This window comes from Xenopus tropicalis, chromosome 4 (assembly GCF_000004195.4).
Source record: "Xenopus tropicalis strain Nigerian chromosome 4, UCB_Xtro_10.0, whole genome shotgun sequence".
NCBI lineage: Eukaryota > Metazoa > Chordata > Amphibia > Anura > Pipidae > Xenopus > Xenopus tropicalis.
In genome coordinates this window covers 128,008,586-128,022,531 of record NC_030680.2, presented here as the reverse complement: position 1 = coordinate 128,022,531, position 13,946 = coordinate 128,008,586, and the positions used below count along the sequence as shown (strand labels likewise).

Sequence of the window (13,946 nt, the reverse complement as noted above, 5' to 3'; positions counted from 1 at the left end):
GTTTTTTGAGAGTTTGTATAGTCTGGCTTTCTTACATTTATGAGTGGGAGTTAGACTGCTCAATCTACAAACAGATATTTTATTTACAGAACATCTTTAGCAGCTTTACCACGCAAACTGAATGCGATTCCTACAATACCATACAACCAATGGGAAGGCTAGCTCAGAACTTCAAGGCTGGCAGCGGCCATAATGTACAGCTACATCCAATTGTGTTCTTGGCTTGCTCTGCAGAAGCTAAAACAGGCTTCCCATAAATTGTCTATAGGGTGTCCTGGTTTGGGCATTTCCCATAATCCACATGAAGAAAACACCCACCTCACCTATGCGATCACATCCAGTCTTGTACAGGAAAGTACCCAGTAGCGCTGAGTTCCAGGCCCACCTGAGCTGTCCTTTCAGGGTTACCGTGGTACAGACAGAATGCTCACTCTCACTGTGACAGTAGATGACCCTGTTCTTGCTGTTATATACTCTTAAAGAAGAGCTCCATCCTTGTACCGATGGCATCAGTACGCATCACATGGCACCCCCTTTGAACTGATTGCATCACAGGGAGGAAGTCGTTGAGTCCACCACTTCACGCCCATTACAGACAGTTGGCACATACTGTACGGCTGAACCTGCAAACATACATATTGCATGTTTTATAGGAGAAAGCTGAAGATTATATAATACAAATATGTGCGTTTATTTAGGGTTTGTATTTGCTGTAGGGAAGTTCTTGAACATGGAATCATAATTAGGGCTCTCAGGATTGGGGAGAATCCTAACTAGAAGGAACATTAATACTCGGCCCCTTGTTAACTCCCTATTTGATGTGGAGCCTTTGCCCGTTCATAGGAAACCAGAAGCTTCTGTAGGAATGTGAATTTAAATCAACCTATTAAAACAGTCCCTGGGGGTGATAGATGTATCTACCAGGGAAGGGAGTAGGAGGTCAGCAACAGAATGCTCTTTATGGAGAGATGCTAAATAAGAATTTCTTTTCATTGCTGGGAACTGAGTTGGAGCAAGCAGACCAGGAAGGTAAAGTTGCAGAAAATTGCAACATATCGGAGCAGCTACAGTTGCCTTGCCCTGTGTGTAGGCTAGGGGTCGGCTTCTGTGTTGCTGGGTTACAGTTACATGAAACTGGGTTACCGTTATCAGGCACCCTCTGTGCTGCAGATATAAAGGGAAAGCAATGGCATCTGTTACCATTTACTATGCCAAAGGGCAGGAAACCACAAACAAGCCTGAGTGTTTCTGTGATGTTTTATAAATGGTGTCACTTGGACTGCTGGCCCAATCACAAACAGCCAGATGGTCATTGATATAAATATAAAATGAGTTTTAATTGTGTGGAACTAATCGGTGATTTAAACTTGACCAGAAAATTAATGCAATCTTCATTCCAAAAGGAGCTCTTAAGCAATTTACATGTATTTCTAGTTTTGGTTGTTTCTAAGATATTAGCAGTTTTAGACAGGTTTTCAGCTCAGCAGCGCTTTTTTTTTATTTAAATATTATGTTTGCTAATGTTTACAAACGTAAAGTACATCAGAACACATATATTACATTTATAGTCCCAAACCCAACCTTTTATTCTATCAACTACTGAATGTGCGTCAGGAGCAGTAACCCATAGCAACCAATCAGCAGGTAACATTCACCTGCTGCTCCTGGGCAAACTTAGCACCTTTTATTACATATGGGGGGGGGGGGGCATTTATGTATAGTGCAAGAGTAAATAGAGGTGCACCCTCAGTCTTTCTTTAGAAAAACACTTACTCTATTTTGTTTCAACTAGGCTGCTGGGAACAGAAGCTGCATACAAAATATTTGTTGAAAATAAATGTAATTCTGTGGGAGGAATGAGTTAAATCCATAAATGGTGCTGGTGCTGGAATGGGAAACACAACATTGCTGCTAAAATTCCATTCCAGGGTAATGTCAGATCAGTGGATCACATGTCAATTACTCCCCCTCTCATTAGGTAGTTGCACAGTTAATTAGAAATCAATTCCCTCCCTCCGACCTTTCTCTGCAAGGCTTAAGGCAAACCCTTAAGTACTAAGGAGTTAAAAATAATATCATGTATTTCACTTACGTGCAAAGATGTCTGTTAGGAAAAAAATAGAGTGGAAAAAATGGGGGGGGGGGGAGGTTAAGCTCTAATAAGCAGGGCCCTCTATAGCGCCTGTATCAGTCAGTATTTGTGTGTAATTGTATGTTTCATGTAAGCACCCTTCTATCACCCAGCCTTGGGGAATATGGTGCCCTGTATAAATACGTGTTAATAATGGGGGTAATAAATCATTCATCCATGAGCATAGTCTGTCCCATGGGGTTCTTTAGCTTGCTTGGGACTGCATATTCTAAATCCCCAATGAAACACAAAGACATGTAGGGCTAATAGCTTTTCTTTTAACCTTACATTCAGGCATTTGTTGCACAAGGGAATTAGTTGCTCGTTAGAAGAAACCCTCCCTGAAAAATTAGGTTTTTGAAATGACCCACCTGTCTGGAACAGGTCAAAATCTTCACCTTGGGTAGAAATCATGCCCCTACAATTAGAGGCCACTAAGGTCTGCCTAGGAGCGGGTGGGGGTTGTCTATAATCAGATTGCATTTACTAATTAGTCTGGCCCAATCAGTGAACTGCCAAGATGGCCGTGCATGCTCCAATGTTATTGTATGAAACAAAGTTTTGTATGATAATCAGTACATTTATGGTGGGAGACAAGGTGACAGATATCAGTAAAAGCCTTAGCTATCAGTTGCCTCGTTGATCTGGCAGGACTTTGGGTGCCTTTGAAGGTGCCCGAACATTGTAAAGTTAATGCTGAATCGTTGGATATGGGTAAAAAATTCCTTCGTTTTTACCTGCATATCTGCCAATTCAGCTCTTTCCTACAACCAATGTTCCATTGGTTAATGAGTTCTCTTCTGTTAATTTATAATAAAGAAGGGCACCCAGCTGTCGTCCCTGTCTGCCTGTTTGGGTTCAGGGTTGGATTCTACTGGCTGTGCTCAAAGAATTTCTTTTGTGTGCCCTATTTAAAACTACGTACGCACTTTTATATTGCGTGTACAGAACAAAATTGTGTGTTTTCAGACAAAATTCTTTGGGTCTCAAAATTCGTCAGCTTGTATTTACTCAAATTTTGTGTTTTTAATCTTTTTAAACTGAATGGCCATATTCTAAATACTCCCATAAGCAGGGCTCTGTCTGACCTTGCATTATTTATTTATGCCCTACTTATGCTAGGCAAAATGTCAGTACATTATAAAAAATAGCTAATAAATATAATATGGCTGCAGCTGGTCATCCACATACATTCTGCGGACCTGAAACCAAAACAATACATAGGAACCAAGCAGCAATTCATCTATGGGTTCCTATCAAAAAGCAATGTTGATCTGGTTGCCTAGCAACTCAGTTTTACCTAAGAACGGCTATAAATGACTTTGATTTTTTTTTTTATCACATTCTAAAACTCTTCCCACTTCCACTACTCATCAATTAACGCAATAATGACTAAAAATACCCTTACTGATGTAACCAAATGTTTCACCATTATACCTACGTAAAGATCCTTGACAAATCTCACCTTAATGGTAAAAAAAATCTAAATTAGTATTCACTGTTCCAACATTGTTTTTGATCTACTTGTGTAAAGTGTGATGGCAGCACCAGTTAGCAGCGTGTATTGTATCAAGCACACACACACACATGTACTCTGGGGCATTGGAACAAATACTTTCCCAAGTGCCTACCCTGACCTGGGCAATAGCAATAAAACTGATCCTTCACAATGTGTTCTTTTAGCTCGTTGGGGTCAGTGACCCCCCAACAACCACATAGCATTTTCAGTTGCAGGTAGCAAATAGGCCACTGGACAACATCACTGTTTCCCTAGGTTAGAGGTCCCAAAAAAGTTTAAAAGCCAAGCAAAAAGTGGTGGAAGCAAAAGGTTAGAAGGGGCAGAATGTGAGGAGAAGACTATTCCAAAGGAGATGAGGAAACTATGAGAAGTGAAAGGGTAAAAAATACTTGATTGTAGGTGGCAAAAAAGTCACTCAAGACCTCATTTGCTAACATACAATGTGCAACTAATCAGTGATTAATTGTTTGGTCAAGTGCAATAGGAATAAAATATACCTGTGTCTCATTGTTTTGGGTAACTGTGCTGGTGTGACTTTGTACCTAACTTACTAGTAGAGGACCCATGTCTCCTGCTCCTCATTAAGGAGGACTTGTAGATCCTGGAAAGGTGAATGTAAGTTTACCATATCTTGTGTACATGTGTTATCTCCGCCTTTATCTCACTCACCATGAGTTCCTCCTGGTCCCGTGGCACTGAATCGGTTGGTGGCAATGCGGTGGCTGGTGACATTTTTCTGCGGCTGGAATATAATAATGTGGAGTTTGGGAGTGAAGAGACAGCCGAGTACCACCGAGCCACTCAGACTGACCGAAACACAAAGAGTGGTGGTCTGAACCTGTTGGATACAAGAAATGTGTAAGGTAGACATAGAGAAGATCTAGCATGGGCTTACAGTGTAGCTTGAGATGCTGCTAGGGGTACAGAACAACATTATCTGGATATCTGTGGATGCTGTGATAGTGTATATTCTGACATTGTAAAAGCTGCATGATTTGGTAAGGGTTTATGTAAAACTAGGTATGGTGGCAACTGGGGATTATATGAAGAGCCATGTACAGTAAATGATGCTGTTGAGTTGTGTACAGTTTTGTGTCTCACCCGGTAGTCACTGGAGGTCACATAGTAGATGGGGAGGAATGCCAGCCAGATAATGCACGTGGTATACATAGTAAAGCCAATGAACTTGGCTTCGTTAAAGTTCTCTGGACACTTGCGTGTCTTAAATGCATAGAGGGTGCAGAGCAAAACAAGCAGTACATTGTAAGACAAGGATATCAACATGCTTCCATCACCACTATTGCATTTCAGCGTCACAATGTATCGTTTATCTGGAGCGGTGTCCTTTCGGGTTCCAGGAGGCTCAAAGAGCAACCAGATGAGTACCACCAGCAGCTGGCAGGAGATAAGCACCAGGCAGATGCCCACTTGTGAGGCTGGGCTGATGAAGCGAGGCCGCTGGACACCATCTCGCGCTCCGCTGAAGATGCGAGCTATTCGATTGGTCTTGGTGAGGAGGGCAGAGTAACAGATGGCAAAGGAGGTGCCCAGTCCAAGTCGACGAAGGGTGCAGACTGAGGTGGATGGTTTGGAAATGAAGATAAATGTCATGGCATAGCAAAGAAGGACCCCACAGAGTAAGATATAACAAAGTTCACGCCCTGAAGCTTTCACAATGGGGGTGTTGTTGTTTTGCACAAACACCCCAATTACAAAGAGGGTAGAAAGAAGTCCTAGGCAGGATAGGCAAACTGGCCCTACAGCCCAAGCATCACCCCAGCGGATGTATTCCTGGGGAAGCTCATAGCAGCCAGTTAGGTCCAGGTTGGGCCAATATCCCAAGCCGCAGTCCTTACAGGTAAACTCATCTACGAGGAACTCGTACGGCTGGCAAGAAATGCAGATCCAGCAGCACACGTCCCCCGGCTGCATGCTCTTCACCTCATTCTTCTTACAGGGGTCACTGCACTGAGACACTGGAACTGCACTTTTAGCCCAAGGAATTAGACTGGTATTGAGTGTCAGCTCCTCTGCCCAATACCCCACCTTCTGGTAATGGTAACGCCCCCCTGTGTTCTGGAAATTAAAGATGTTGTAGCGGCCGATCCCATCCCCGTATTTGTCAAATCTGACTGTGCTTTTGGTGTCCGGTGGGGGGAATGGAGCTGAAACAAACAAATAATTAGAAATGAATAAAAAACATTAATTTATTACACTAACCCCCATATGTAATAAAAGGCATTAAGTTTGTTAGGAGCAGTAACCCATAGCAACCAATGAGATGATTGTTTTTAAACAGGCGTTTGCTATTGGTTACTGCTTCTGCGGAAACTTAGGGCCTCTTATTAATTAACCCAATTAATGGAGATAGTTCATTTGTATTCTTATTGATCTCAAAGGAAGTGGGTAATTTAGATCTATGAGGCAAGGATGTGGATTTAATATGTGCCTGGATTCTAAGAGGTGAGGTGGCTAAAGGGTCCTCAAACCATCAAAAATGTCTGAAAGTGAACTATACTTACAATATCTTTACCAGAATCATTAGATCCAACCTATATTTACTGAAATAGATATGCTGTGCATTATTTACATTGTTGCATGTTAAATGCAAGCTGCTTTTTTTATGATACCAGCTAAGCTCCACCCCCTGACTGATCAAGGGAACAGCCCAGAGGGTAATAGTGCTGGTGAGTACTGCTCTAATCACTTCACGTGTGTAATGTTGGGTGGAGTGTGGGAGCTCTTGCCTTCACAGCCTGAAAGGAGAGACATCTTGTATCCCATGGTTATAGTGTTGTAACCAACAATGGGAGTGTCAAGGTTCATTTAGTTATAGTTGACAGCAGAATGTTCAGACTCTCAACTTATTTTTTTGCCTCTAGGAATCCATAGATTTATGCTTAGACTGGCCAACCAGAGGTCCAGAAGTCCCTGCAGACCCAACCTAAACTTTTCCTATCTACTGTTTCTTATTTGCACCACAGGTCTCTATATAACACCTAAAAAATTAAGAACTATCTACAGTATATCTAATTGTTGAGTGAACATCACTTTCTCTGGTGGGACTTAGTCCAACAAAGCCATTCAAAAATGTAGTATGTCAGACAACAGGCCTACTATAAAGTCAAAGTTTGGCATGTAAGCTTCGACGAATGAATCTCTGCATCTGTGCCTAGTTTGTTACACCCCACCAACACCTAAAAGAACATCATTATTTTACACCACATTACACCTAGGCTAGAGTATTGAATCTATGGCACAAACTCATGCAGCACAGATTTTAAATGAATCATAATAGGATGATGTTTATGGCATAGCATGGCGTTACATTGGTGATGTTTGGTGTAATTCAGGGCATTCTTTTACATTCCTTTATAAATAAGCCGCTATTACTACCAGCAGAATGTAATGTGTCAGGGAAGCAGCTTCTTATTCTGGTCAGAGAAGATCACTGCAGGGACCAACAACGTGGGCGCTTGCTACTCATAAGGAAAAAAACCTGTTTGATAATTAATGTATTAGAGTATTTCTTAATGCAACCAAATGCCTCATGCTGTTTGTTGTTGACAAGCATCATGAATCAGTGTTTGCACTGGGGATGTAAAAAGGGAAAGGCTAGAGGAGCACATTAATAAATCATAGAAGGGGGAGTGAGAAGGAATGGAGCAAATACTGCCCAGCCATTCAAATTAGCTCTTGTTTATACAATCTTATAATTACAGTGCAATTGCCTTACTGAATATGCTCTCTTTTTAGACACGTTGGCAGCAGGTTTACTTACTAGTGTTCTAGTAAAGGTAAGTGGCTTGCCTACTATGTACCAAAGTCACTACAATGTCGTCAGAGTAGAAGATTGAATGCTCATGAACACCATTATTGACGTGTATTCTGGCTTGTAAATAGCGCTAACAAGTGCCAGGGGATCTACTGATGTGCCCTGGCCTTACTGGGCCCCAGCCTGGGGCTAAAATTGCACCTTCTTTCTATCACAAACTTCCTATTGATGCTGTATAGAACAGTTGTGGGGCATTAGGCATGCAAAGGCAAAATTGCAACAGTATGGTGTGATGTGTACAGTAACACTTTATATTAGATTTATTTTAAGTGCAACTCCAAGCACCTTCCAACAGCCAAGGACTGTCAGGGATTGTTGGAGTTGAAGTCCAAAAGAAATTGGATGGACTTTCTTAGTGTCAGATTGGCCCTTCATGGGCCCATTAGAGAACCTTATATCCAGGAGAAAAACGGCTTTTGAAGCACCACGGTCAGCCAGAGAATCGATAAAAAAATCCAATCTTTATTTACATCTTTAAAAGACCCAGACTGCTTCAAGAGCCATTTTTCTTCTGAGATTTAAGCTTGCTCCCTTGGGCTACGGGTTCGGGGCTCTAAGCACCCGAACCAGATTTCGGCATCGGTGAGTGCTTCCTTACTAACGTGACATCCATTGTATGTGTGCCAACTTTGATAAATTTCAGCGGAAGACCTGGGGTATATACACCCGGGTCAACGTTTGTTTTAGGTAAAAGGATTTGGGTCCCAGTTATACATTTATTAACTTTGTAATTTTACATGTTTGCACACTATTTTTATAAAAGTGCTTTCTAATTTGATATTTGTTTAGAACCTTATATCCAGGGCCTACTCTCACAACAATTAGATGGAGACAGTGCCAAATAGTGTTTGACAATGACAAGGCTTCACAGCCAACACCTTCTCCAGCGAATCATATCTCACCATTGAACTTGACATTCAGAATGTAGTCCCGGTAGAAGCGTTTCCCGTTGGGTGGGTTCATGTTGGGGCATAGATAGGTGGAGTTCAGGCAAACGGCATGCTGCATGTTGTGCAAGGCATGGGCCATGGCATACACTGCATTTACCACAAACATTATCTTGGACTCCTGTTCAAACTTAACCTGTCGCAGTGAATGTTCAGAACACCCGGGAGATGTAAGGCTACACTGGAATTTATTTTCCCAGAACTCCCGGAACCAAGGGTTGCGAGTGTTATTGTCAGGGTGCAGCGACTGGAAATACTCAGAGAACTCCATCAGAGGGTAGGATGCCAACTCTATAGTGATGGCCCCTTCTGCCACCTGCTCACTGCCAAGCACTACACTCTCCAGTGCCCCCCAACCATCACTGGCCACCCACGTGAAGGACACATTGAGTTCCTGAGCAGCAGCTAACAACTCCCGTGCATCCTCGATCTTTGTGAAGAGAACAACCACACGAGCACTGGGTTTCTGCTGCAGTGCCTTAATCACGCCAGCAAAGGTTTTCTTGTTCATGGACCTTCCAACTTTTTCCGAAGTGGCAATGCAGATATTACGGGCTCTGGCTTCCTGCTCAAATGCCTCTATGCCCGTTTCACCATAGTCTCCCTCAGATGCCACGGTGGAGACATAGGTCCAGTTGAAGTAGCGAAGGATCTCTGCCATGGCTTTTGCCTGGTAGAAGTCAGGGGGGACTGTGCGTGCAAAGAAATCATAGCGGGATTTGTCGCTTAATTTGGCACTGGTGGAGGCATAACTAATCTGTGCGATCTGGAAGAGCCGTAAGAGGTTGGCAACCTAGAAACAGGAGAAAAATAAGCATGAGGGGATATAGAAACATTACTATAAACCTTACCAGACCAACAGACCAACTGAGCTACTATGGGCTACGGCTATGTTCTCTTATACCTTGCCCCAATGTGCCCATATTGCATATTCATGTGACTGGGGCAGAAGGCCCAGCATGTAGAGGTGCAAGGCAGCCCTGTACTTCACTCTACTTATTGACTGGGGTAAACTGTGGGAAAATTAAAATAGAACTTGAGTTTTGCAGACATAAAAATAACTGAAGGAAAATATAGAATCAGAAAATATAAATCAAGATTTCAATGTAATGATTTCAAATGGGTAAAATATTCAAAGGGCTTCTGGCCAATCCTTTTGATACAAACACCTGGCGAGACAACTTAATTGAAATGAAATCAGTAACTTTTGCAAAAATGCTTTTTCTTTTGTGAAAATGACACACACAAGCCCTTGCTGTTACCTTGCATGTCAGTTAGAATTATTGTATCTGATCTTCAGCCTGCCCTGGAGTTAAGCACTATACAACAATGTTAGCAGGGAGAAGGGGTGGGGGAGCACTATACCCCAAGGCTTGTTGGAGAATGGGGAATGAGGTTAGTTAGGAGAAAGAAGTGAGAAGTCCCACACACTAAGGTTAGTTAGGAGAAGGAGGTGGGAAACTCTACACACTAAGGTTAGTTAGGAGAAGGAGGTGGGAAACTCTACACACTAAGGTTAGTTAGGAGAAGGAGGTGGGTAGCCCTGCACACTAAGGTTAGTTAAGAGAAGGAGGTGGGTAGCCCTGCACACTAAGGTTAGTTAGGAGAAGGAGGTGGGAAACTCTACACACTAAGGTTAGTTAGGAGAAGGAGGTGGGAAACTCTACACACTAAGGTTAGTTAGGAGAAGGAGGTGGGAAACTCTACACACTAAGGTTAGTTAGGAGAAGGAGGTGGGAAACTCTACACACTAAGGTTAGTTAGGAGAAGGAGGTGGGTAGCCCTGCACACTAAGGTTAGTTAAGAGAAGGAGGTGGGTAGCCCTGCACACTAAGGTTAGTTAGGAGAAGGAGCTGGGAAACCCTACACACTAAGGTCAGTTAAGAGAAGGAGGTGGGAAACTCTACACACTAAGGTTAGTTAGGAGAAGGAGGTGGGTAGCCCTGCACACTAAGGTTGGTTAGGAGAAGGAGGTGGGTAGCCCTGCACACTAAGGTTAGTTAGGAGAAGGAGCTGGGAAACCCTACACACTAAGGTTAGTTAGGAGAAGGAGGTGGAAACCCTACACACTAAGGTTCGTGAGGAGGAGTAGGGTAGAAGGAGAGCGACACACTATACATCAAGGTTAGGTGGTGGAAAGGGGTGGGAAGCACAATACAAAAGGGCTGGTTGGAAATTATAGGGAAATAAAAGATGTTCACTACTGTTAGCTGAGAGGGGGGAAGGGAAGTACTATACACACACCAAAATGATTATTAGGAACACCATACTAATACAGTGTTTGACCCCCTTTCGCCTTCAGAACTGCCTTCTACGTGGCATTGATTCAACAAGGTGCTGAAAGCATTCTTTAGAAATGTTGGCCCATATTGATAGGATAGCATCTTGCAGTTGATGGAGATTTGTGGGATGCACATCCAGGGCACGAAGCTCCCGTTCCACCACATCCCAAAGATGCTCTATTGGGTTGAGATCTGGTGACTGTGGGGGCCATTTTAGTACAGTGAACTCATTGTCATGTTCAAGAAACCAATTTGAAATGATTGGAGCTTTGTGACATGGTGCATTATCCTGCTGGAAGTAGCCATCAGAGGATGGGTACATGGTGGTCATAAAGGGATGGACATGGTCAGAAACAATGCTCAGGTAGGCCGTGGCATTTAAACGATGCCCAATTGGCACTAAGGGGCCTAAAGTGTGCCAAGAAAACATCCCCCACACCATTACACCACCAGCCTGCACAGTGGTAAAAAGGCATGATGGATCCATGTTCTCATTCTGTTTACGCCAAATTCTGACTCTACCATTTGAATGTCTCAACAGAAATCGAGACTCATCAGACCAGGCAACATTTTTCCAGTCTTCAACTGTCCAATTTTGGTGAGCTCGTGCAAATTGTAGCCTCTTTTTCCTATTTGTAGTGGAGATGAGTGGTACCCGGTGGGGTCTTCTGCTGTTGTAGCCCATCCGCCTCAAGGCTGTGCGTGTTGTGGCTTCACAAATGCTTTGCTGCTACCTCGGTTGTAACGAGTGGTTATTTCAAATATGAAACTATTATATACAATAGTTATTATTGATCGACAACTAATTAAACATGTCTCTGAAATGTTTATCGTAATCTGATTTTCTTTTCTTCGAAATAAATATATACATATCTAGTTAACAACAGGTATCAGATAAAATGTAACAGTACAATATATAAGTGACAATTTATGTTTTTCTTTGTAAATACTTACCTTTTTACCCCTACCCCTTTCCTTTCTGTACCCCTTTATCTTTTGAAAAACAAATAAAAAGATATTTGAAAAAAAAAAAAAAAAAGTTGCTCTTCTATCAGCTTGAATCAGTCGGCCCATTCTCCTCTGACCTCTAGCATCAACAAGGCATTTTTGCCCACAGAACTGCCGCATACTGGATGTTTTTCCCTTTTCACACCATTCTTTGTAAACCCTAGAAATGGTTGCGCGTGAAAATCCCAGTAACTGAGCAGATTGTGAAATACTCAGACCGGCCCGTCTGGCACCAACAACCATGCCACGCTCAAAATTGCTTAAATCACCTTTCTTTCCCATTCTGACATTCAGTTTGGGATTCAGGAGATTGTCTTGACCAGGACCACACCCCTAAATGCATTGAAGCAACTGCCATGTGATTGGTTGATTAGATAATTGCATTCATGAGAAATTGAACAGGTGTTCCTAATAATCCTTTTGGTGATTGTATATCTATATGGGAGAAAAACTACCGTGCAAAAGGCTTGGTTGGGAGAAGTTCTATAGATCCAGGTTAGTTCAGTGAAGGGAGCTGGTAAGCTATTAAAGAGAAGGGGAAGAGAAGCACCATACACCAAGGGTAGATGGGACAAAGCAGTTAGTAGCAGTAAGGGAGGCTAACACTGCATAGCAGGTTTGGTAGTGAGACATAAAAAGGAAAGTATTGTACAGTAAGGTTAATGATGTGATATGGTCTTGATCTGTGTTATTCCCCTGTGTTACTGCCTTTCCCATAATTTCCTTTCTCTGCCGTTATAGCTCTCTCTCTTTTTACCCTTCTGTCATCTCTTGTTCTCTAGCAGCCCCCACCTTGCTTTTTCATTTCCCTTGTTGTGTTCCAATCCTCTCCTCTAGTTTAATTCCCCAGAATTTCTCCCAACCTTTCTGTTTTTTTCCCTTGTCTTTTGGTTTAGGTTTTTTTGTAGCTGCATCTCAAACAGCAACAAATAACCACCATGTTGCCTTGTCTTCAGTGATATTCCTAACAGTTCCTTAGTATAGCAAGTAGGTGATCACTAGAAATGAGATGATTATTCAGACTTATTGCAGTGGGAGCCAGCGCTGTGTACTGCTTGGGAACCGCAGGAAAGATAATATCCAGGTTATTTGAATTCACACTTTCTCTTCATTCCTTGGGCAGCTCCGTGCCCCACAGAGATGTGCAAATGCAAAGCTGAATGTGAGAGACTGAATTATTAGAAAATGGTGGTTAAATGCAAAAAAAAGCTAAATGAGAGGTGTCTCTGGAGAGCTCTTTATAGCAAGATGTGTCCGCCTTGTGACGCAGTCACAATAATGTAAACCTATTTTATTTTCAGAACAGATGGGCATACAAAGAGTGTGAGTAATCACAACAGGGGTTTATGCTCATTAGGAAAATACAGCCGTATATGACAAAACGCATTTTGCCCCTTGATAATGCAACCAGTATGATATACCATGTATTAACTGTCTAATGACACCATGCCTTGGATCAAGATCTGCTCCACTCCACAATTCAGGGATTTCAGGTCTATTTTAGGGAGGATAAAAGGCTTCATAGTGTTGTATGTTCCAGTAGGAAACACTGTAATATGTAACAGTTTTATCTGCTGACTTGTCAACTGGAAGGATCTTTGAGGTTGGTCGAGCTGATCTTGTCACTGTGAGGTCTAGACAGACCCCTCTTGTAAAAAAATTACTTGAAAGTATTGATGAGGGTGAGGTCCATTTCCTCTCATCTGATACTAATCCATGAACGTCCGAAAAGCTTCCAAATGCGTTTTTTTCGTAATGATCGGTATTTTGCGACTTTTTCGCGAACTGTCGCTAATTTTTCGAGCGCTCAATACGAAAAAGTCGCGACAATTCACGAAAGTCGTAATGGCTATGAAAAAGTCGCGACAATTCACGAAGGTCATAATGGCTATGAAAAAGTCGCGACAATTCACGAAAGTCATAATGGCACAATTACGAAAAAGTTGTAACGGTGATGAAAAAAAATCGCAAAAAATACGAAAAAGTCGCAAAATGTTCGTTTTCCAATCCGAATTTTTTGGATTCAGATTCATGGATTAGTAAATCAGCCCCTAAATGTGGCTTGTGAAGAGCTGACAGCTTTCCTCTTGTGATTGTAGCTGGCTCCTATAAACTGGTGTTGGTTCTTGTACTGTTCTTGCACTATACATACATTTTGTGCAGATGTGGCTCAGTGCCACCTACACAGGCTCCAGATAGGGCCTCAGCATCCCATAATATCCCA

The 13,946-nt window shown here is 42.4% G+C and overlaps 1 protein-coding gene across 1 annotated transcript in view; it reads right to left on the bottom strand.

Annotated features, from left to right (window-relative positions):
- Positions 1–59: 59 nt before the first annotated feature.
- Positions 60–13,946, bottom strand: part of grm2 (glutamate receptor, metabotropic 2) — a 30,733-nt gene continuing 16,846 nt past the window's right edge. The window contains exons 4-7 of the mRNA XM_002935616.5: positions 8,388–9,225; positions 4,752–5,815; positions 4,320–4,488; positions 60–623 (exon numbers count right to left, since the gene is read on the bottom strand). Coding sequence (XP_002935662.2) covers positions 550–623; positions 4,320–4,488; positions 4,752–5,815; positions 8,388–9,225 — 2,145 coding nt within the window. The 3' untranslated portion in view covers positions 60–549. The remainder of the gene's footprint in view (positions 624–4,319; positions 4,489–4,751; positions 5,816–8,387; positions 9,226–13,946) is intronic.